The 24,091-nt window shown below is 41.4% G+C and overlaps 2 protein-coding genes across 2 annotated transcripts in view; one reads left to right on the top strand and one right to left on the bottom strand.

Annotated features, from left to right (window-relative positions):
* The first annotated feature begins 118 nt into the window (after positions 1 to 118).
* On the top strand, positions 119 to 21,413 carry RMC1 (regulator of MON1-CCZ1). Its single transcript, XM_090285726.1, has 20 exons — positions 119 to 304; positions 914 to 990; positions 4,294 to 4,378; positions 5,192 to 5,248; positions 6,321 to 6,407; positions 9,824 to 9,964; positions 10,272 to 10,375; positions 11,629 to 11,718; positions 11,811 to 11,916; positions 12,667 to 12,778; positions 15,341 to 15,385; positions 15,624 to 15,677; positions 16,799 to 16,927; positions 17,471 to 17,577; positions 19,046 to 19,165; positions 19,497 to 19,574; positions 19,922 to 20,026; positions 20,122 to 20,190; positions 20,269 to 20,494; positions 21,251 to 21,413. The coding sequence occupies exons 1-20, from the start codon at positions 203 to 205 to the stop codon at positions 21,328 to 21,330; spliced, it is 1,974 nt and encodes a 657-aa protein (XP_090141852.1). The 5' UTR covers positions 119 to 202; the 3' UTR covers positions 21,331 to 21,413.
* NPC1 (NPC intracellular cholesterol transporter 1) overlaps positions 21,115 to 24,091 on the bottom strand; it is a 58,158-nt gene continuing 55,181 nt past the window's right edge. Inside the window, exons 23-25 of the mRNA XM_090285725.1 lie at positions 23,420 to 23,533; positions 22,530 to 22,692; positions 21,115 to 21,913 (exon numbers count right to left, since the gene is read on the bottom strand). Coding sequence (XP_090141851.1) covers positions 21,831 to 21,913; positions 22,530 to 22,692; positions 23,420 to 23,533 — 360 coding nt within the window. The 3' untranslated portion in view covers positions 21,115 to 21,830. The remainder of the gene's footprint in view (positions 21,914 to 22,529; positions 22,693 to 23,419; positions 23,534 to 24,091) is intronic.

Genomic DNA, 24,091 nt, shown 5'->3' with positions numbered 1-24,091 from the left:
CGTCGCGGGTCACGTGCTGAAGAGCGTGGGGGCGTGGCACCAGGAAGCGGCCTCCGAGGCCGCGGGATCGCCGCTGCAGCCACAGCCGCAGTGAGTGTATCCTGGCCCGACCCTTTGCAGCCCCCGAGCCGGGCATCGCTCGCCCCGGTCCACGCTGGCTGCCACTCCCGGTGCCTCCGCCGCCGCCGTCGCGGCGCCCGCCATGGACGAGGAGGACTACTACCTGGAGCTGTGCGAACGTCCCGTGCACTTCGAGAAGGCGACCCCCGTTAACTGCGTCTTCTTCGATGAAGCCAACAAGCAGGTCCGGGCCAGCCCTCAGTCTCCTACCCCGTGCGTTCAGGCGCGCCCTGCCTGCTGACCCCGGCGCCCTAGATCGCCCCGCGTGCGCGGGGCGGGTGCCGGAGACCAGGCCTGGGGCCTCCCCTAGCGTCCCGGCGCAGCAGCGGCGCCAGCACCTCTCTGTTGGGTGGGCCGAGGGACCAGACTCCACCGCGGCGGGGGCTTTCTGCTCCAGAGGGACTGCGGGGGGACGTCGAGCCGGCGCGGCCGACCCGGAGCCCTTTGGCCGGCGTAGTCAGCGGTTAGCAGGCTGGTCTTTTCCCGGAGCCTTTCCTTAGACTTAGACATGGATAATTTTATTATCCTAGAAATTTTGGAAAGGGGGGAAAGCAGTGTAGGGAGTATAGCAGGGTATGCTTAAGCGGCGTGTTTGCTAAACTGGATTAATACTTGGAGCTTCGGAGTCCTCCGACTCTTATCGCAGTTGGAACGGTAGCCCATGTGAACACCAAGCATCAGATTGATATGTGCCACATAGGTTTAGCTGAACCAGGGTTGGGGGTAGCAGGACTGTTCACTTGTAGGTTGTTAGATTATCCAGATCGTTAACATTGCTTCTTTTCCCTCTCAGGTTTTTGCTGTTCGATCTGGTGGAGCTACTGGGGTGGTAGTCAAAGGCCCAGATGATAGGAATCCCATCTCATTTAGGTAACAGTATTAACATTTTCAGAATAATTTCAGCACGTAAATGGCCTTTTTCTGTTTCTCATTCAGAAGGTGGATTTAAAATTTTGTCCTTTGCCTCCTTAACAGGTCTGAATTGTCTGTGTGGGTGCATGCGAATCCCTGTCAGTAGGAAAAGGGAAGCAGACACCTGCTGTGCAGTTTTGGTGGCACATACTAGTACTTCTTGTCAGAGTGAAATATGTGGAGCACTTCCCTGTTGATTGGGAGCCCGATATTCCCAAGTAGGGCACCTATTCCTGGTACTCAAAATTAGCAAGTCAATGCATTATTGAGGTGCCCACTTCCTATTTCTTGACGAGGAAGACCTTTATTTCCTTATTAGGTCCAGGTCTTTTGGAATGTTTGGAAGGTGGAGGAGATTCCTGTGTCAGTTTTTCAGTTAATAATGTATATTACGAAAATCCCAACTTTGACTATACTTAAGGTGGCTGGGCATCCCAGTTTACAAAAGTTGAATAGCAGCTACTTTCCCTTTCAGAAGTATTGGGTTGGCCAAAAAGTCTGTTCCTTTTTTTTTCTTTTTTTGTAAAATAAAAGACATTTTTCTCTTCACGAGTAACTTTATTGATTTGGATATTTTGAGTATGTTGGCTGTCTCCTGCCATTGACTTTGAGGGGGTAGAGGCCAGGGGTGCTGCTAAACATATTCCAATGCATAAGACAGCCCCCCAGCAAAGAATTATTTGGCCAAAATGTCAGTAGTACCAAGAAACTTTGCAAAGCACTTTTGACACTTTTGATCAGTCACAGCACCTTCTCCATGCACTGCACAGATCTTTTTTTGCATTTCAGTTCTGTTTTTACCTTTCTTGAAATAATAAAGCATAATACGCCAAAAACATTATGCATCTTTTTCCATCTTCCTTATTTAATATAGCTGCACAAAATGCGCCAATTTTGATAAGTTTTTTATAAAGATGCATCCTGATATGACAGCCATCAATACAGTCTAACAAAGTTGTTTCGAATGAAGTTAAAGACAACTAAGCACTACAAGAGCCTTCATACAGAAAAAATATAACAGGCTTTTTGGCCAACCCAATATCTCAATTTGTGTTATAAACTATCTATCTGGTCACCTTAACTCCTGTGTTGACAGAATGGGAAAGTAGAATATAGGCCCTCAGCTCAGCGGTGATTTGAAAAAATTTTATAGTTGGCCCATGCTGATAGGACACAGTTTTTGAGGTAGAAAATGAATCATACACCATTTGTTGGGCAAACGCTGTTGCAGTGCCTGTTAGGCATCAGGCATGTGAAGGCTTTAAATTAGCTTGGCACATTTTTGAAGAATGTATAACTTCAGTGTGGGATACAAGTTAGGGGATTTATGCTATTTATGTGTCAAGCACCATACCAAGAATATGGACACAGGCACGAGATGTGACAGTTATCTGAGATTGGAGGGGGAGGGCCTCACGACGTAGCCTTTGAGCAAAACCTGAGAGCTTAAATGGGATCATTCTAGGTGGGGAAGAGAGGAGGCTTTCCTGATGGAGAGAGCACCAAGTGCAGAGGTGAACAAGCATGGTTTTTGGGGAACTCCATGCCTGTGTAACTGAAGATCAGGTGTCCCTGCAGGAAAGGGAGGTAGGGGTGTGGCCACTGGCAGGGGTCGGCTTGAACCTTATGTATTCTGCTGTGGAATTGGGGCTTTCTCTTGTTACTGAAAATTTGTATGGTGGGGCATGGCATGATTATATTAGTATTTGGGAAGATCATGCTGGTCGTAGCCTTGAGGCTGCATTAGTTGGAATCGTATCCGAGTCAGGGACGCCACGGAGAGGTGATTGCAATAGTCTGAGCCAGGCATGGTGAAGACCATACTGAAGGCAGTGAGACTGGTATCGCAAAGGCACTCGTTGGTCAAAAGGAGAGTGAGCCCATGACGGTCCAGATTTGGGGGCTTCGTTGGGTTTGAGGGGGAAGATACTGAATTTACCCTCTTTTAGAAACATTTTATTTATTGTTAATAGCCTAACTGTGGTGTAATTGTTATTAACTGAACACATTTAGCATATGTGTACATCCATGAAATCACCATCGTAATCAAAATAATGAACATACTATACCCCCAAAAGTTTCCTCATCCCCCTCTGTACTCCATCCCTTGATTTTCCTATTTGAGGTGATTGTGAGACTTCTAGGTGGGGCCATCTGGAGCCACTGGGGTAGTGAATGGGAAGGAGGACACTCATGTTTCAAAAGCTTGCTGTGAGAGCATTGGAGAGAGAAGGCAGCAATTTGTGGAGGTTACTGTGTATTGGAATACCTCAGAGATGTGGGTTTGGTTCCAGACCACTGCGAAAAGTGAGTTGTAATCTCTTAGCTGGCGCAAGGTCTTGCCTTCAATTTGTTTAAAAAAAAAAAAAAAAATCTGTGAAGCGCAATAAAGCAAAGGGCAGTAAAACAAGGTATGCCTGTATATACATATTTGTCTAAAATCGTCGTCGTCGTCGTCGTCGGCAGCCGTCCGTCTCGAGAGACGATGGTGTAGCTTCTTAAGAGTCTATCTGCAGCACCGAGAATGGCTGTGCAGTCCAACTCGGGAGTGACACGGTATCTGTCTCCTCCCGTGTTGAATCGACATCTTGCGATGACGCTGGAGTGTCCTCTCCAGTGAAGCTGAAGCTACAGAGCCTGGGCAGGGTGATATGGAGGGTCTGCTGTTGCCCATGCAGCAGACCCCACCTCTCTTCGCAGCTGAAGGGTCCAAGGGAAAGACGGAGTCAATACAGCTTGGCTTTAGGTGCGCCGCAGGAGTTGCCGGTGTTGACTACAACGTCAAACCGCCTTAGGGACTCCGGCTCCGGATTTTCTGTCGGGGTTTACTCCCTTAGCCTTTCCCCTGAAGAGGTATGCCGCAAGGCAACGGAGGTTTTTTGGAGTCAGAGTTTCCCTTCTCTGATGTGCCCTGACTGGAAGATCGAACCAGCGACACTTAGCTCGCAGGCCGACGCTCAATCCACTGAGCCAAACCAGTTAGAACTAACTGTCTAAAATAATACTCAGGTAAAAGTGCAGGTGATCTCAATGTTTCCATCACTTATCTGCAATACTGTAAATTTCTCCAGCACCGTATTGCTGATTGTATTTTGTTTTCTGAAAAGAGGTTCTGCTAATAGCTTCAGAAAGGTAAGTTTAATTTAAACTAAGATTTGCTGCTTCCTGAATATTTAACTTGACTTTTTTCGTCTCACAAAATGATAGAAGCTAGAGTTCAGATATTAAATGTAACTCTTAACATACTCTTTCTTCTTAAAGAATGGAAGACAAAGGAGAAGTGAAGTGCATTAAGTTTTCCTTAGAAAATAAGATATTAGCTGTTCAACGGACCTCAAAGACTGTGGTAAGATATGTCTTTAAATATGGTATAAAGGAAGGACATTAGAAGTACATTTGGAAGAGAACAAATAGTAAATTTCCAGTGTTAAAGGAACCATTTATTATTTTAATGTCATGAAAACTAGTTATGTTGCGTTGTATTTGAGCTTTTAGAATTTTTGAAGAAAGACATTTGAACAGATAAATACTTACGACTAGTTTGTCATTTTTGACTTAAATAAAAAATAATTTGGAACCTCAGGCATCCTTCGTACAGATTAATAGCTAGTATCATTGATTGCAGGAGGTATACTTTTGGGTATTTTGTGAATTACCTTTACTGGAGTAACTCCATTTATTCATTATCTTATCTTTGAGTGTGTAATCTAATGGGAACAGATATTCGGAATTGGAGCAACTTGTTGGCATTTTAGCTTTTATAAATATTCATCATTGCATTTGTAGAGAAAAAACTTGAGGAAGAGGCAGAATCCTCTTTCATCAGTATTAATTGCTAAAATTTTTGGAAAGCCTGTTGTAAAATGTAGAGCAACACATTTCCCTGAAGTGAACCATTTGAAGAATGAATTTTTGAAATCAGTTTCTAAACCCTAATTGAATATTTGGATTAACTCTTTTTAAAATATTGAATTATCAACATGCTGTTTTTAAGGAGGCAGATCGTCCACATTGGTCTCTTTATTTTTCCTGTCTTTGGGTTTTTGTCAGTTTTTTTTCCGATCACATTTTAAATTTGTCTTGTCTTTTGTCTTTTGCGTACCAAAGTAGGTTGCTGCCTGATCCAAATTTCTCCTTATGTTTTTTTTTCTTCTTTCAGGATTTTTCTAATTTTATCCCGGATAGTTCTCAGCTGGAATACACTCAAGAGTGCAAGGTATGGGCCTTATCCTTCCCCAGCTGGTCTGCATTTAACTGCGTGGGTTACATTGTGGAGACACCCGGCAATGTGGTAACTGAGATATGCTGCCTAAGGGCTCTGTGACTGTGGACAGATCTTCAGCCTGTTTCTGCATCTAAAGGTGGAGTTGGGAGGATTAAATGGATGGTGGACAGTACACAGCTAACAGTGTCTGTACTTGGTGGCTGTTGTCTTCTTGCTGCCCCTGGGCTGGCACATCTGGATAAGACTCTGGAATCCTTTCAGAGCTGCCTCTTTGGAGGTTTGTGGAAGAGGAGGTTTTTCCTTTCCTGGTGATGTATTCTCTCTTCCATTTGCCCTTACCATGTCCTTCCTCTTTCCCTCGGTGTAGATTCTAATCCATATTAATTAAATTTGCTGGTATAATAAACTAGGCTAGAGAAGGCTCAGCTGAAAGTGGCAGTGTCGTACCCTGGAAACTAGCAGAAGCTGCTAGTGGATAGGCTGTGGCTTTTGGCCTCTTTGTAATGGTTTTGCAAAATGGAGTTCAGTGTGGGTTCCTCAACAAGGAAAGGCACATCCACCAAATAACTGAACCCTTCACAGACCTCCAGTTCCTCTGGACAGCGCAGGCCATTGTCATGGCCCTGTCTGCCCTCAGGCTCAGGAACTACTGTCCACCAACTGGGCGGGTTGTGTGGGCTCAGGGCCCCCAAGCCTATTTTGGTCAACACTCACCTTAGGTCTTTATACTTTTCTAATGCCAGTTTTTATAACGTGTTTCACTAAGAGAATGTCAGCTGTCTTTTGGTACCTAAAGGTAGAAGTTGGTATCTCTGAGTGCTGGTCAGTTCCCTTTCTGCAAAACTCAGGCATTTCCTTCTTTTCTCTTGACTAGAATTAGATACAGGTGCTTCAGTGAGGTATTAGAGGTGACAATCTGGGAACACTGTATTTAAAAGAAAGTTTGATTTTTTAATAAGTAACTTTTATGAAAGCATAATACAGAGTATTTAAGCTTTTGAAGAGATTGATATATATGTTTTTGTTATTAATTTTTAAAAAATCTTTCTATAATTCTTTTCAGACCAAGAATGCCAACATACTAGGATTCTGCTGGACCAGTTCCACTGAAATTGTCTTCATTACAGATCAAGGAATTGAATTTTACCAGGTATTATTTTTATCCCTTATGTTTGTTGGAGAACAGTCTGTAATAGCAGTTTGGCAGCTTTGTGAATTCAGCACTAAATAGATATTTTGAGACTCTAGAACTTTAGTCTCTTGGTTGGGTTTTAATTCTTTTTTTCTAATTACAAGTAATACATGTTTTATTATAAAATGTTGGAACATTACCAAGCTCTATTATATGGAAAGTAAAAGTTTCTCATAGTCCCTAGAAATAACCGATATGAACAGTTTAGTGTGTATTCCTCCATTTTTTTCTATACACATGCAAACGTACATGCCTTTTTGTGCCTAGCAGTATGTCTTGGACATCTTTCCACATTTCATTCTACTTAGTTGTATTCTGCTGTGTGGATGTACTAGTTTATTTAACCAATTCCTTGTTGATGAACAGTTGGTTGATTTTCAGTTTTTGTGATTAGAAACAGTCTCCAGTGGACATGTTTGCACTTCTATAAGCACTATAGGAATCTCTTTTTCATACCTTTGCCAGAACTGGGTATTTAAGTCTATAGACACTTGCCAATCTAAGAGGTAGAAAGGCATTTTAATTTACATTTTTAATTACTAAGGAGGTACGCATGTTTTCACCTGTGTATTGTCCATTTGTATTTCCTCTTTAGTGAACTGTCTCTTCATCTTAAAAGAAAATTTTTTATTGTGCTAAAAAGCAAGTAACAAAATTTACCATCTATTTTTAAGTGTGCAGTTCAGTAGTGTTAAGTATATTCACATTGTTGTGAAACAGATCTCCAGAACTTTTTCTCATCTTGCAAAACTAAAACTCCCTACCCATTAAACAACTTCCCTTTCCTCCCTCCTGCAGCCCCTGGTAACCATCATTTTACTTTGTTAATTTGACTACTCTAAGTACCTCACATAGGTGGAATCATATATAGTAGTTGTACTTTATGACTGGCTTATTTCACTTAGTATAGGTCCTGAGGGTTCATCCCTGTTGTCATATGTGTCAGAATTTCCTTTTCAAGGCCATATAGTATTCCATTGTATGACTATACCACATTTTTTTTCCATTCATACATTGATGGGCACTTGGGTTGCTTTCACCTTTGGGCTCTTGTGAATAATGCAGCTATGAATATGGCTGTGTAAGTATCATTTCAAGACCCTGCTTGAAGAGACCCTCTGTCTTCAAGTCTTTTGGGTATATACCGGGAAATGAGATTGCTGGGTCATATGGTAATTCTGTTTTTAATTTTTTTTTCTTTAGGAGTTGTCATACAGTTTTCCATAGCAGTTATGCCATTTTACATTCCCACGAGCAGTGCAACAAGGGTTCCAATTTCTTTACATCCTCACCAGCACTAGTTGTTTTTATTTTATTAGTAGCCATCCTTCTGGGTGTGAGATGATACCTCATTGCTATTTTGATGCATTTCGGTGATGATTCGTGATCTTGAACATCTTTTCATGGCTTCTTGTCATTTGCATGTGCTCTGGAGCAATGTCTAATCAAGTCCTTTGCCCATTTTCTAGTTGGTTATTTTATTTTTGTTGTTCTTTAGACATTCTGGATATTAACCCTGTATCAGGTAGATGATTGGCAAATATTTTCTCCCATTCTGTAGGTTGCCTTTTCACTCTCTTAATTGTTTACTTTGATGCCCCTACCTCTTCTCTTTTTATTGGGTTGGCCAAAAAGTCTTTTAAGTTTTTTCTGTAAAATGAAAGGCACTGTTCATTTTCACCAATAACTTTATTGATTTGGGTATTTTGAGTATGTCGTCTGTCTCCCACTATTGGCTTTTAGTGGGTAGAGGCCCAAGATGCTGCTAAACATCTTCCAATGAATGCATAAGACAGTCCACAGCAAAGAATTACTTGGCCAAAATGTCAGTTGTACCAAGAAACTTCACAAACCACTTTTGACCTGTTTGATCAGTCACTGCACCTTCTCCATACAATGCACAAATCTTTTTTTGCATTTCAGCTGCGTTTTTACCTTTCTTGAAATAATAAAGCATAATACAGTATGCCCAAATGTGTGTTCCTTCCATCTTCAATATTAAAATGGCTGCACAACAATTCATAAATTTTGATGAGTTTTTTTTTTTAATACATGCTGATATGACAGCTGTTGCAATCTAACAAAATTGTTTCAAATGAAGTTAAAGGCAGCCAAGTACTACTAGAGCCATCTAAATGAACTTTTTGGCCAACCCAATAACATGTTCCAACTGCCTGACCTATTGAGAATGTTTCTGAATCTCGATAAGTGGAGCTAATGTAGGGGATGTTAGAATTCTTTCAGTTTTTAATTCTGTTGACCTGTCAAAAGCAGTATAATTTAGAATCTGTGGATGGAGAAAATACACCCGCGTAAGCAAACCCGAGATGTTAATGCTGTAGTGCTTTACTGTAGGGCTGTCATTAAGACCTTTGTAATGACCGACAGAATGAAAACAAGCTTGATGCTAATCTCATACACACAAATATAATTTGGAAAGGGAAAGGATGGATTACTTTACAGAAAGGTTCCCTGGGGCAATCGCTTGTGAGTATATATTTCTGTTCTCTGTAGTGGAAAAGTGTTTATCAGATCATCTAGATGGTCTTCAAACTTTAAGAAATGTTAGGAAAAAAAATAAAAATAAAAATACAACGCCCCCCCAAATAAACAACAAAAAAGAAATGTTAGAAAGAGAACTCTAGCATATCTTTTTTTTTTTATCATAGCTGATTTGTCAAGAAACTTATGCTGCCTGACCCTGACTTCCACATCAGTTCTTCAGTTTGGTGTTCTATGACAGTAATGTCTTGGGGGCTGTACTCTATACAGTGTTCCTTAATGTATCAACATTTAAAGTATGTTTAAAATTTGCCTTCATTTTAAAATACTAAGTTTACATGCAGAGTCTCATGAACATGTCTGTTAGAAAAAGGGAGCTGCTCCCAGACTCAGTGGGAACTGGGACGGAGATGGAACCAGCCGAAGCCCAGTGCTGCAGGCAGGGCTGTGGCTGATGTGGTCCTCTGGGGCTCCGAGGCGGGGGTTTGTTTGGATCATTTCCCCAATGAGTGAGAATGTCGCTGCTGTTTGCTCTTCGGTGGATGGTGAGAATGTGCAGGTTCAGACCTTGGTCTTGTTGAGAAGTGGCCTGCCCAGACTGGTGAGGCAGGTTCCCTCACCTGTCTGAGCCTTGTTTTCTCCTCTGTCAAATGTTAGTACGCATGCCCACCTCTCAGAGTTGTGGAGACAGTAAATGAGCTGAGGTTTGTAAAGCACTAAGCACCAGGATTGAGAGATAAGTGGTAGCTGTAATAAATAAATAATAATAATTTTAAATTTAACTTACTGCTTCTTATTATTTTTTAAAGTTTATAGTCTTGATATTTTGCTGTTCTTTAAATGAAGATTCTGTTTCTTGGACTTTGCTTCAGGTCTTACCAGAGAAACGAAATCTGAAACTCCTGAAGAGCCAGAACATCAATGTGAATTGGTACATGTACTGTCCTGAGAGTGCTGTGATTCTGCTGTCTACCACAGTCCTTGGAAACGTGCTGCAGCCCTTTTATTTTAGGGTAAGAGTAAGCCTCCCTTTAAAATAATTGTTTTTCCTCTCCTGCACTGTTCCTTTTAACATCCTAAAGCACCAAGTACTTCAAAGGGGCAAGTTCCTCTAACAATAATAACCTTGCAGCCTCTGACCACTAGGGGGCATGCTGTATCATCCCCACACCTCCAAGAAGGATTCATTCTGTGGGCACAGACCCATGAGAGAATAAAGGACATAGTGTGTGTATATTTCGTTAGTGATTTTATGTAGGGAATGCAAAACATCAAAGGGGTTTAATAAACTTTTCCTAACACTTTCTTTCCCCCCAACAGACTGGAACTATGTCAAAACTGCCTAAGTTTGAGATTGAATTACCAACTGCGCCTAAGTCCACTAAACTGAATCTTTCTGAGAGAGATATTGCGATGGCAACAATGTATGTTTGTCTTTTGAGAGACTTCCTTTTTTAATTGTTTTTAGTGATAGAAGTAATAGGAATGTGTTGTAAATACTCCAGGGCTGCCCTTTCCTTAGGTAGCCTTGGATCCTGTTTGGTACCTAGATCTTATGATCATAGATCTTATGAATGCCGTCTTCTTGGCATTCTTTTTTGATTTTACTAGCCTGGTGGTCTTAGGAAAGTTTTTTTCACCATTCTAACCTGATAAAGTGAGAACATTCAACCAATTTATTTCCTGGGTACATCTTAGTTTTAGAATGTTCTTGTATTCTATGAGTTGAAGCTTACCAACTTTTTTTTTTTTAAGCTAAAATATATCCTAATTGTTCTAAATAAGAACATAGTTTTAAAGTCTTTTTTTTTTTTCTAACAAACATGAAACTGAATTACTTATGTAGGAAGGTGTATTTTCACTTGGAAATGCCCATCTCTTAATTTTTAAACTTTATTATGAAAAGTTCAAACACATAAAAACAGAAACTAATTAAAAACCATCCTGTAATCCTAATCAACAATTATCAAAATTTTGCTTCTAAGTTATTTCTGCGTCTTCTGTGGCCTTAGAACAGTGATTTCCAAACTTCTAAACTTTTAGCAGTTACAATGCCCCCCTACCTTTTTTTTTCAAAGGAAATCTGTGGCATGTCAGCTTAGAAAACAAAATGAGAGCAATCCTGGCCAAAGTGCAGATGGGGACCCACTCCCTTCCCTTTGGTCCCCTCCTCATTCCTATGACAAGTTCATAGCACAGTATTAACCACTTGCATAAAAAAATGTGCACACAGGAACCGGTCATACCACATTTATTAGATGAAATTTAAAAAAGAAGAGTAATTTTTTTTTGTGATTAAGGAATTTACTCATTGTACAAAACTTGGAAATACAGGAAGTTAAAGGAAAAGAAAATGGACATTTGCTTATTACTCTAGAATAATTTTTAACAGCATATATTTCTAGTTTTTGGGTATTGTGTATAACTTTGTATTTTTTCTTTTAAAATATTGTGATCAAGCTATAATTAGTTTTGCATCCCCCTTTGCACTTCACTTTATAATCGGCTTTTTTTTTTTTACTAACTGTACTTGCTTTGCAAACATTTTTGTTGGCTGCAAAATATTCCATTAAGTTACTGTTTCATAGTTTACTTAACTATAGTCTTATAATTCAGCATTGAGAATGGAGGAATTTCAGACTGCCATATGTGACATGCTTCTGTGTTCTCTAATCAGCTATGGACAGCTTTATGTTCTCTTCCTGAGGCATCATTCGCGGACCTCCAATAGTACAGGAGCGGAGGTAGTCCTATATCATCTACCACGGTATACTTAATGCTTTCTTCCCTCTTTCCTTGATTTTAAAATCTGAACTAAAGCTTGTCGATCTATTTTTTGACCTTTCTGTTATCCTACAGAGAAGGTGCCTGTAAAAAGACGCACATACTGAAGTTAAGTCGGACAGGAAAGTTTGCCCTGAACGTGGTGGATAACCTGGTAGTCGTTCATCATCAGGACACAGAGGTATGAGTTGCAGGTGGTTGTCTGGTCCGTGTTGGTGCAAGTCAGGGTTGCTTAAAAGAGTTGTGAAAATTGATAAAACATTCTGAGCACAGACTAGAAAATGCTTTCTTTGCTAAAAGTTTTGGAATTCAAGAAAGAAAGGGTTTTGGTATTCTAGATGGTCAAGAAAAAACAGTGATTTCGTATCAGTTGATTTAAGTTAATTAAAAACTACTTCAGAAAATAACAGGAAGAGATTTGACTTTGGAGCAATTATTTGGTTGAATCAACTAAGTGGGGAATTAACTGCAGAGCCCCTGTGTTACATGAGCTCTGTACTTCATAGGTGATAATGGCTTTGAGACTCTATGGCCTAAGAGAAGGAATTAGAATAGATCTTGCTTTTCTGTGTCTTTAGCTGGGTGTCTGACAGTAGACAAGCCACTTCTCTGCCATGCTTCTAGGAGGGTGGTGACATCCATATCTAGTGACTAATGAAGACGTGACTGAAAGAGATCTGCTTAAATCACTTAGAGCTCTTCAAAGGAAGCATGTTGTAAATGTCAGGAATATTTGTTAAGAGTGTATAAAAATGTAAAAGAAAGTAGTAATGTCATAGCAAATTACTCCTCGAAGAAGAACTAGATAGTAGGGATGGGAAAGCAAACAGATTTTAAACAAATCTGAAATAGCAAAGTATGAAGTAGTGAAAGTGTTAAGCAACCTGTGATCTGTCTTGGCATCATGACCTGTTCTTTTTCTCCACTTTAGACATCAGTAATATTTGATATCAAGTTAAGGGGAGAGTCTGATGGCACCGTTACCTTCCATCACCCAGTGCTTCCTGCTCGATCTATTCAGCCCTATCAGATCCCCATGGCAGGTAAAAGGGAGTCATCGTGTTTGGGGGTCACATTCAAGATGGAGTGAGGAGTATGTGCAGAGGGTCCCGGATCTGTTTGCTTTTATGAGTGGTTATTGTCGTCCTCCCAGCGGCCCCCCCCTGCGCCCCCCCGCCCTCGATTCCATCAGCTAAAATTGTGTTGTTGTGAAATGTATTTTATATGATAAATGGATCTTCCTCTTAAGAAAATAGAATGATTTCTCTTCTCTGAGTTTTTAACTGGAGAGTTGTGATTACCCATTGAGGCTGATTTTTAAATGTTATGAATAAGTCCTTGACATTTTCTGATTGCATGTGCTCTGTAACCATGAGATTAATTTTGGCTGCTATGGCTATTTGAATGTGGGGTCACTTTTCCTTATCTTTCTTATGTTTTGTGTCACAGTTATGATAAATATGCATTCTCTCCTGATGGTTACAGTAAGGGCTTAACGCTGTGGTTCCCAGATTATTTAAAAACAAAAAAAAGTTTTAAAGTGAAAGAGTTTATTAGTGAAGCAGTGACTCAGAGAGAAGGCTACTCCGCAGGGAGAGCAGCCTCTTAGGTTATTCTAGGTCAGTTTTATCTGAAAAGGTAGAAGTAGGAAGTTTGAGAAGGAAGGAGGTCAGGATTTCAGGAAAGGGGAAAGAAACCATGTAGTTCCTTTTGGTTCTGCCTCATCGATTTCAGATCATATCCAGCTCTCTCTTAAAGGAGATCATAGCACAGAATAAGTTCGTTGAGGTTTCAGTGTGTAAACCATAACAGGTAAACATTTGGAACTTCAGTAGCAATGTATCCTTCTTGAACACTCAGATAACATTGGTGGACTGGCCCGGCCGCAGTCAGGGTGTCCTTGTACCCGTCACAGAGACGATCCAGAGCAGGCTGCTGCTGATGGTTCAACAGGAGCACTGGCTCTGGCCTGCCCTTCCAGTCTGGCTGGATCAGCCAGAAGCTTCATAACTCCCTGGCAGGGATTATAAGGAAGGAGGTAGTTCCCACATTTGAATTGGTCTTTTGATCTTCTGTGGTCTTTCCAGCCTCTTTTTCCTAGATAATAGTGTTAGCATTAAAGGCATACCTGGTTTTATTGCACTTAATATGTGTGTGCTTTTTTTTTCCTTTTTTCAAATTGAAGGCAAGGCCTTCCACTGGCAGGTTACCACTTGCTCCCCCTACCCCCATTCCCACTCCCTCCTGCCGTGGAGGTGGGGGGAGACTTGGGAATCAAACCTGTAATATCTTGGAGGTATGCCTATAAAAATATAGATTGTATCAAGTGATTTATCTTGTATCTGCTGCTCACTTGTCATTAAGGTAACTGCTGGTGAATTGGGGAAAAAATAACTAAACATTTAAAACTCTGTTTCAGTTGTTTAGGACAAGTTAGAAGGCAGTCAGGTTCTCACTGGTTAGTTGTAATAAAGTCAATGCCAGGTGTGGTCAAAACTATAGTCATGACTAAGATAATAAGAATTCAGGAGTCCATTGAATCTCAGACTTCTACAGTGTGGGTTGGTAAAGCATTTTTTAAGGTTAATGCCTTTTGTTTTGTTTTACCTGCTAGATTGTAAGCCCCTTGAACGCTTGTAGCATCTTTGTATCTGGCCCGCCCTGCGTGTTCAGCACCTTTGGGGAGCACCAGTGGCCCTCATTTCTCCTCTTGTTTTTGGTCTCTTTAACACTTGTTTCTCACTAAGTCCACTAATTAGAATCACCTGGGGCTTTAAAAAAAAAAAAAAATACCAGAGCCATCTGCCTATCACCTGAGAGCACTTAAGGCAATGGGCAGCCAGCGTTGAGGAGCACACCTAAGACCTCTACTCTTAGGCTCTAAATGCAAGTGTTCTTTGCTCTAGCTTATCTGAGGGGTCCCTGTCCTCTTTTGGTGCTCTCTGTTCAGAATTCCTGCCTTTTCCAACCAGCTGATTAAAACTGGTCTTCTGATTGTACTTAGGTAATTGGAACAGAGCTGAGAATCATGTTTTGTCTATAGGGCTGCATTTTTCAAGTTCACCACGGGCCACCTGCCTGACATGTGAATATAACTGGTAGCTATGAGTCCCTGTCATGAGGGGCTCTGGACCTGCTTCCCAGACCAGCTCCGTGCCTGGACTACTACTGTGTGCAGTGGAGAGTTGAGCTAATTACTTAATTATTTAAATTATTTAACTGAGCTAATTAAACCAGAATACTTGCATTTGAAATACTCTCAGTGAATTATCTGAGTGTTTGGTGTTGAATCATCCAGGTACATTACCTAGTTCTTTAATGTGTGCATGTAAATGATGAGGAGTTGTCTTTGGTTACCAGAAACAACACTGAACGACATACTCCTACTGAGAAAGACATTTTCTTGGCTTGTTCTCAACTTCCTCCTTCCTCCCTATATGTTATCAATAGGACATGACAGTTCATTTTGTCCTTGTTTAACTACACTTGAATAAACATTTACTGAAGGCTTTAAACAGTATTAAATTTTACACCTTAAGTGCTAGTATTGGCATTTTCTGGTTGCATCTTCAGTTCTTGTACACTTATGTTTTCTCCATTTGTAGGTCCTGCTCCTGTGACCAGCCAGTCTCCTGTCCCGTGTAAACTCTGTATCTTTGACAAAGGCATTGGCGCTGTGCACAGAGGGAGGCTGTTGCCCCTCTTACCCTGGTGTCTGAGAGGCTTCTGAGGCCCTCCCCGCAGAAGCTGAAGTGGGGAGGTTTCTTAACCACTGAGGGGCGGGCATTGGGAGCAGCCTCAGCAAATGGGCAGAGGCGAGTGCTCATCTGAGCTGGGTTTGCCTTTTGTTTTCATCTCTTCTGGTTTAGAATTTCCTATAACATGTAGATTCTTCATCCTGGATTGTCTTTCAGCCTGACATCATAATCAGCGCAAGCCAAGGTACGTCAGGGGATGACATCATGTGAGAGAGAAAATAGTACTTGTTGACTTTGGATGACATTGGTAGCCAGTGACATTTTCAGGGTGAATCTCTGGGAAGTGACCTCTCCTTTCAACACGGGGGTGGGATTATTGTTCACTTTATCCTCTTTACTATGTATATATTTTATCATGAACCTATATACTACTTTTATAATTAAAACAACTAAAAATTACCATTCCTCTGCTTTATTTCATGTATGTCCATTCTGAAAAGCCAGACCCCACAACACAGGAAGCAGGTTCATCCCTATCATCTCCCACCACCATGCCCTGCCCCCCATGCCTGCACCCCTTTCTGCTCTGTGTGCCTGGGGATGTGCTCCCATTTTCACTGTGCTGGGGAACCCTCCCTTGTGAAGTTAGTTATTTCTTCCTTGGTAACCTTCTAACACCTTGCATCTTTCTCTGTTAGAGCATTTTCCTCTTGCCCACTGGGATTCTTAAGCCGAGAATCAGCCCTTATGCCCCAGGAAGCGTCCGCAGTCTATAATGAGTTCACTCCTCTCCCATCCACCCAGAACAAGCTCTGGACCAGCCATGGGAGAATTGAGAAGGGGATCACTCACATCATTCTTAATGTAGTGTTTAATTCTCTTGTGGATCCCCAGCTGAGAAAGGCTGTTCCTGCCTCCCTGGCAGTGTGGGTGTTCAGGAAACTCCTGGATTGATATAATTGATGGATTATGAAATTCCTTTGGAATTACCTTTGACTAATGAGCCAGTGCAGGAGAACAAGCATACAGGACTAAAGTTAACTGCCACATGCTAATGCCTTTTCCACCTTTTGGGATAAAGGGGGCTAAATGTGGGGAGGGAGCTGCTCTGAGTTTAAGAGCTTGTTACCCCCATACGTAGGGAGGTATACCATTGGTACACCTCTGAACATAGGGCATTACTTTGTTGTAAGGTATCAGCCAGGCACACAGTAGTCTGGCTGTCTGTCCTGTTATCAGGCACGTCCTAAATGACCTAGACTGTGCTTTGGTTTGCAAGAAAAAGCCATTGACTGTTTTGCAGTACTTTTGGGCTTTTTTCCTGGTTTGAGTCATATGATTAAATTTGCTGCTGCTTAAATCAAGGTTACCTCTGGAACCTCCAAGTGAAACTTCAGCCCATAGTAAACCTCTTGCCAGATAAAGGAAGGTTGATGGACTTTCTCCTGCAGAGAAAGGAATGCAAGCTGGTCATCCTGTCTGTCTGTTCGCAGAGTAAGTGGGTAATACTTCCCTGTTGGTCTGATCTGTAGCCTGTGCTGCCCAACAGCTTTTCCTGGGAGCCAGGCCACCGTTTTATGTCCTATCTGTAGCCCCATTCTCACTTAAAGTGTGGGTTATTTACGCCCCTGGAAAGGCTAATAAACATAAAAATGACTTGTAGGGACTTGGGTAGAAAAGTCTAAATAGTAAATAGGATGGTTCCAGGTGAAAGCAAACCTGAACCTGGGTGCACGTGAGGGTTGGGCCTACCATCCCTGGGGTTAAAACAAACATTTTTCAGAATCCAAATCACTGACTGTATAATATCTACTTTGAGAATCTTCTAGGGATATGTCATAGCTGCTTTTTTCAAGTAACCAGAAAGGGCCTGAGTTCTAGGCTTCAGGTCTCTAAATTAGACCATGTCTCTGAATGCTCTTTAAAGGTGTATTTGCACTGCTAAATAACCCTTTTAGATTAGTTGTTCTATCATAGTGACATGTTCTTAAGTTAACATAAAGTTGGTTGACCTGTGCCAACTTCGATTCTTTCCAGTGTTGAGTGAGTCAGACAGAGCAACGCTGCCTGTGATTGCCACTGTTTTTGATAAACTCAGTCACGAGTATAAAAAGTACCTGGATGCTGAGCAGAATTATATGATGGTAAGTTATATGCACTGTGTTGAAGGGCTCTCCCATCCCTACCCTCATATATTTCTAAGTAATTTTAATGCAAGATTCTGATAGAATATGGCCATAGCGGGGAGCAGCAGACTCAACATGCCTGCATCCCATTAGCTTCAGGCTGTATCTCAATGCCTTCACCTTTGTGTTTGTTTGTTGTTATTCTGTTCAATCTTACATGTAGATAGATTCTTGGTCTTACCTCTATTTTAGATAAAATTAGTCTCATCTTTGCATTATTTTTTAAATACATGATTCTGCCAATCCAGAACCTAGTCTTAGTTAATTAGAAATAGAATCATTTGTCATGTCTTTTTATCTTTTCTTTTAGGATGTAATGACCATGGAATTTAGTTAGTATCCTATTAGTGATGATTAAATATTTGCACTGTGCTTTTCATATAGTGGGCTGAACTGTTAGGAAGGGCTGGGAATAATTCACATGGCTTATTACCAGGTTTGCTGTAATGTTAGTGCTGAAGCTATAAAGAAAAACAGGTAGGACAAGTGGAATGAATGATTTCACATAAAGGATGATTGGTCCTAAAGCTAAAAATGGACGTGGTTTTTAAACAACAAAAAGTCCAGAACTACCCTGCCCTCAGCTACTCAGGAATAACAGGACTGACGCAGGCTGCTGAAGGTGGCCTGGTGACCTCGGAGCCAGAGGTCTCTGAGACATGGTTCAGGGAGGTGGAGAGGTGGAGCTCTTCTAGATGCTTCTCTGTCCTCCTGCTCATGTACTGGGCTGTGGGTGTCAGTAGGTCTGATCCCAAGTGGCACTTTGTTTGCGTCCCTGCTCTGTGGCTGTTAGATTTTGTAAACCCTTGCCAGTGAAGAATGTGGTCCATCATCTGCAACACTCAAGCACCTGGTGCTTAGAAATGTGGGTTCTCAGCCCACCCCCCATAGCACCTGCAGAATCTTCATCGATCTCAACTCTTTAGAAGTTAAGTGAAGTAGTCAAGATCCTCTCAGAGCTTTCCTGTTCTGTATTTGGTGAGGCTTACCATTTAAAAATCTAGCTATAGACTCATTATACAAGTGTTGGCTTAATGTAAGATCAAGGCTTCATAAAACAAAGATACAGCAAGCTATTTTGTTTTTATTAGATAACAAAGGCCGGATAGTCTGTGATTAAGAAAACTAGTTATTTTTAAGAGGTTAAAAACAGTGTGATGTCCCTTAAGAGAAAACTACAACTTGGGCTTTTTAGTTCTATCCAACATGAATCTTCATTATTTTCAAGATGACCAACTCTGACTTTCTATTTCTAGACTCTTCCCCAGAGAGCACAGGTAAAATAGTTTTGTCCAAGTTGTGAAATAAGTGTCATGCCTGCTCAGTTTTGAGGTTCACAGCACTAGGAATTCAGCATTTTTGGATTAGCTGCAAATGCGCCATTGCCGAGGGCACATCTAGATCACATTGGTCATTTATTGCTTAGGCAGTAGAAGCAGGGCAAAGCCGGAGCAGTCCGCTTCTCAGAAGGCCGGTGCGCACCCAAGCTGTGATCGACCAGTCCGACATGTACACCCACGTCCTGTCGGCGTTCACGGAGAAGAAGGTAAGTGATGCTTGTTACCTGTTTCTGGCCAGAGGATTCTCAAGACAAAGATCATTTGAAGGGAATTCAGGAAAACTAGAACTCATAATGTGATTTGAATAATGGGACTATTTTGGGTGAGGACCTAGTTCTAATAATTTGGCTTCTAATACTCAGGCCTAAACATTATCATTGATGGGGGTGGTTCTTGAGGGATTTGTGGAAAACCAGCCCAACACCACTGGGCCTATTTAAAAGGAAGAAACAGGGGAGAGGGATAAACAAGATAATTACATGGAAGCTCCTTTGCTACTCTTTGATGGTTCTAAGATCACTTTTGTCTTCTCTATAGGAGATGCCTCATAAATTTGTGATAGCTGTCCTGATGGAATATATTCGTTCTCTCAACCAGTTTCAGATTCCAGTACAGGTACCTTCCACTTAGCATTGTGGCCCCAAGTTAGAGGAGCAGGGAATGTTTTTAAAAAGTAACACCACTGTCAGTATATTAACTGAGATGCCTATCTTTTATAAGCTAAAAGAGTCTTCCTGCCAGACTTGAGTTCTGAGTGGCTTTCCTGACGTTAATGTGTTGTCCTCAGTTAGAATAAGTAGTATCATATCAAGGGCGGTTCTTCCATGTGCACACTGACCCACTTCTCTTAATAATGGAAGCCTTTACTCATCAGTTAGAATAGCGACCGTCCTTGACAAACTAGCCTCCACTCTCTTGTAGTTGAGTGGTTTGGAAACGTCTTTCCTTCTGTTTGTCTTCAGCATTACCTGCATGAACTTGTCATCAAGACGCTTGTCCAGCACAACCTCTTTTATATGCTGCACCAGTTCCTACAGTACCATGTCCTCAGTGACTCAAAGCCTTTGGTACGTGTCACCAGATTTTTGCCTCTGTAATTAAAAACTAAACAGTTTAACCTTCCAGCATCTTAGGCTGAATAGTCTGAAAATCTGTCTTTCAGGCCTGTTTGCTGTTATCCCTAGAAAGTTTTTATCCTCCTGCTCATCAGTTGTCTCTGGATATGTTGAAGGTAAGATACAGCCAAGTTCCCGGTTATGTAAGTATCTGTTCCTGTTGCTTGCATTTACCTGGACTTTTCTCTTTTTAGCGTCTTTCAACAGCAAACGATGAAATAGTAGAAGTTCTTCTTTCCAAACACCAAGTGTTAGCTGCCTTGAGGTTTATCCGGGGCATTGGAGGCCATGACAACATTTCTGCACGAAAATTTTTAGATGCTGCAAAGCAGACTGAAGACAACATGCTTTTCTATACTATATTCCGGTTTTTTGAACAGCGAAACCAGCGTTTGCGAGGGAGCCCTAATTTCACACCAGGTGAGGATGCAGCAGCAGTGAAGAGGCCTGAGGCAACCAGACCCAGTAGCAGGAGGACACTAGCAGCTGGTGGGGGAGAAGCCTTTTGGTTATGAGAACTCCCGAGTTTGGTTTTTAAAACACAAAAGTCATTAACAGTGTGTCTGACCCTTAGCCTGTTATTTGTAGTATGAGTGAAGTCAATGTGTTAATGGATCTGAAGTATGCTTTGGAACTTGAAGTGCTTGGGGAAGAGAAACATATTCAGGGCCCAACCCAGGCAGTCTGAATGCAGCTTGTATGTCTGACAGCGGCTCTTGGAATGTCCCTTTCTGAAGAACCAGGAACAGGACAGGAACTGGTGGCTAAGGGTTTTAAATGGCCTGGGACTTATTGATGTTTCAGGTTTATGTAGGAAACATTGGCAAATCGCTCTTATTCCCAAAGGTATGAAATCTTAAGGATGGGGAAGGGACATATGACTTTATTTCAGGTCTGCCAACTTCTAGTTTAGTTTAGTGTCAGATGGTACTCAGTACCACAACTTGTCTCTCAGGGCAGATGGTGGTTTGCTAGGGGTTGGGGAGGTCCCTGACTGTTTTGCAATGGCATGAGCTGTGTAAATAGGATAACTCAAAAGCTTAGGAAAACAAAGTATTTTATGAAAGAAAATAAGTTAAAACCCAGTATACACATCTATGAGCTGCAGAGCGTTCATTTTCTTGTTTTCCTCTTTTAGAGCCATGTCTAATGGATTAAATCTGTTTTCCTTTATAGGAGAACACTGTGAAGAACATGTTGCTTTTTTCAAACAGGTTTTTGGAGACCAAGCTCTAATGAGGCCTACAACGTTCTGAAATCATTTGCTACTTTTTTTTTGTATATAAAAATGTGTACAAAGTTAATTTATTGCATTAATAAAGCTCTTTAAACTACAAAATGTTTTTAATAAAGTATCTGCAACATCCTGAAATGTTACTAAAAATATGGTTTAGAATTTGTGTGATAACTTACTCCTAAAAAAAGGAGAAACGTTGCATTGCTTGGCCTTCAAAAAGTGTCAGTGAGCCTATCTCGCCCACAAGCCATCCTAGTTTCAACCTTCCTCTTGCTGAAGAATTAGGTTTCATTCCTGGAGAAGTGGAAGACACTGCAGTGTCCTGGGTTGCCTTCAGGTTTAGTAATAGTGCTTCACAAGTCAGATTTGCATTCCTGAGTTTACTAGCCAAAGCTGCTGCTTTTATATCACTGAAGTCTGGTAACATCCAATGTTCAACTTAGCCTTGACCTTGCAGCTACTGTTTATAAGTGACCGACCCGCAGACACAGTTCACAGTCCCCAAACCCTGGAAGAGGGTTAGAAATTCAGGAGTTGTTCTCTCTCTGTGCCTTTGTATCGCTCTCGAGCTGCGAGACTTCTGGCTTTATTTATTGATGGTCCTGTGAAGGATAAAAAGAATAACTTTTTTATCATTTATTTGGGAGGAAGGGGGGGGGATGTTGTACTGTAACAGAACTACTCTTTCCATCCCCCCAGACATAAAAACCAAAAGCCCTCATTTTATCAATCCATTTCAATGCTTCAACTTAGTTACAATGCTATAAATCAAATAAACTAGTACTATTCTCTGAACCATTGCTCATTATGGAAGCTGAAGTGGCCAAAAATAAGGACAGACTCCAGTAAGAGATGAGTGGCAGAGGCAGTATTTTGCTAGAACTGAATTGGGGAAATAAAAACTACAGCATTGCCAGGTTGTGACCTGGCCATCCTGTCACTCAAGGTCATTCATCTCACTAGCAAGGAGGAACTAGCTGTCTGGGCCCCTGATGTCCACACTCATTCATGGTTGGACAAACCAGCCATCCAGACAAGTGTTAGCAGTTTACTAATGTTGTGGTTTGGATGACCATGAAGCCCTGCATAGGATTTTTTTCACATACAAATTTTTTTACTCAAGTGACCAATTAGTACAAGTTCAAATACTTCAAGATGCCAGTTCTCCTTTAGTAACATGCTTCCCCCATTGCGCTATTTACAAATTTGAATGCTTACCTATATAACTGAGTAAGACAGGAAGGAATATCAATCCATGAGTGGCTCCCAGTAAGACCATAGCTAAATACATCCTGAAGTAAAATATCTGGAAAATTTGAGATTTGGCAAAGGCCAATACCACAATCCCTCCAAATTTTGTAAGTGTGATTCCACTGAATACCTAAAAGAAGAGAAATGGTGTTAGAAACTGCTTTCATCAACCTATTATAATTGAGCATTTCCTAAGAGAGGAATTTCGTAAGGTCAAGAGTCAGGACTGAACCCTAGCTTGCAGAGTTAAAGCTAAGTAGCATTATGTTCTACTTAAAATTGTTTTATTTGCTGCTTATGAGCATGAAACAAAAGGTACAGTATTAGGGTAAAAGGTGTGTATTCTGCATAGACAGACTATTCTGTCTCTAAACTGAGATAATACACTTCTTATTCTCTCATGAAAATATACTATTTTAAGTATCTAGAATTGCTATGAAACAAAGTTTTAGTTGTTCCTCTGTAACAATATTTAGTGCCAGTTGGTTGATTGGCTGGATCAGGATATAGCTGAACCAAGGAGATTGCCCAGACATCGATTACAAATTGCTCACTGGGCTCTTGCTTTTTCAACACTTAAGAGCTGGCCTGTGTTTTAAATGGGAAGACCTGGCTTGCTCAAATCCCACTTGTCTGTTCCTCCTGCTTCGGCCATACTGCTGCCTACAAAAGGATTTACCAACAGGAACAGTTCCAGAGAATTTCAGGATATAGCTATTTCTTGAATTGCCTGAAAACTTGTCATCCTTGGGACCCGCTGCTAAGCAAAGGATACAGAGTGTTTCATGTTCCTTCTGAGAAGCGCGCGCTCGCTGAGCTGGTCACTTGACACTGAAATGTCCGCCCGAGTTACTTACAGAGCTGCCCATGTGGGAGAGCGCCTCTTCTGCACGTTGCACACGACTTCCCTTTGCACTCACAGTGAATGCTCTCGTTATGTGGCTGCAGAACTCCACGGAGATGCCACAGCTCTGAAAAAGAAAGTGCTTCCTTCACAACTGGCCATTTCCAATAGAAACCCTAAGCAGCCACCCCTTCCCTAGGGCACCCTGTGGTGGGAGAGGTGCCCTACGAATCCTCTTTGACATGCACTGTAAAGCCCCACCACACCAACTTCAATGTGTGAGGGACTTGTGCAACCCTCTAGGTGCAGTGCCCAGTGCTCCAGTTTAAGCAGCACATTTGCTTGTATCAGGGGAAGCTGCTGAGGCCTCTTATGGGTACCCCCAGCACAGCCATTATTTCTTTAGTTGAGCCTCAGTGCCGCTCCACCTGAAGCAGTGGTCATATCTGAGGTACAGGTGTACTGTTTCCATTGTCCATTAATACTTGAATGCTCAAATCTTCAACACTAATCATTTAGAAGCATCTGACAATTGCATGAGAAGCAAAAGATACTGGTCAGAGAATTCCACCAGGGATGAGACAATTTTTCTATATGAAATGTCATCTTGCTGTCAGGCTTCTGTTGTGCGTGTGCAAACTTAAGAATAATAAAGACAGAATACCCAAGTGAGACCACGAAATCA

Source organism: Furipterus horrens, unplaced genomic scaffold (genome assembly GCF_987537825.1).
Source record: "Furipterus horrens unplaced genomic scaffold, mFurHor1.1.pri manual_scaffold_8, whole genome shotgun sequence".
NCBI classification, from domain to species: Eukaryota; Metazoa; Chordata; class Mammalia; order Chiroptera; family Furipteridae; genus Furipterus; species Furipterus horrens.
This window is presented reverse-complemented; position numbering and strand designations above follow the sequence as displayed.

Bases quoted from the DNA above. Each gene is read 5' to 3' on its own strand.
- RMC1 (XM_090285726.1), top strand. From the start codon at position 203: ATGGACGAGGAGGACTACTACCTGGAGCTGTGCGAACGTCCCGTGCAC. The intron at 11,719-11,810 runs GTATACTTAATG...GTTATCCTACAG, and splicing joins GTCCTATATCATCTACCACG to AGAAGGTGCCTGTAAAAAGA. The intron at 11,917-12,666 runs GTATGAGTTGCA...TCTCCACTTTAG, and splicing joins TTCATCATCAGGACACAGAG to ACATCAGTAATATTTGATAT.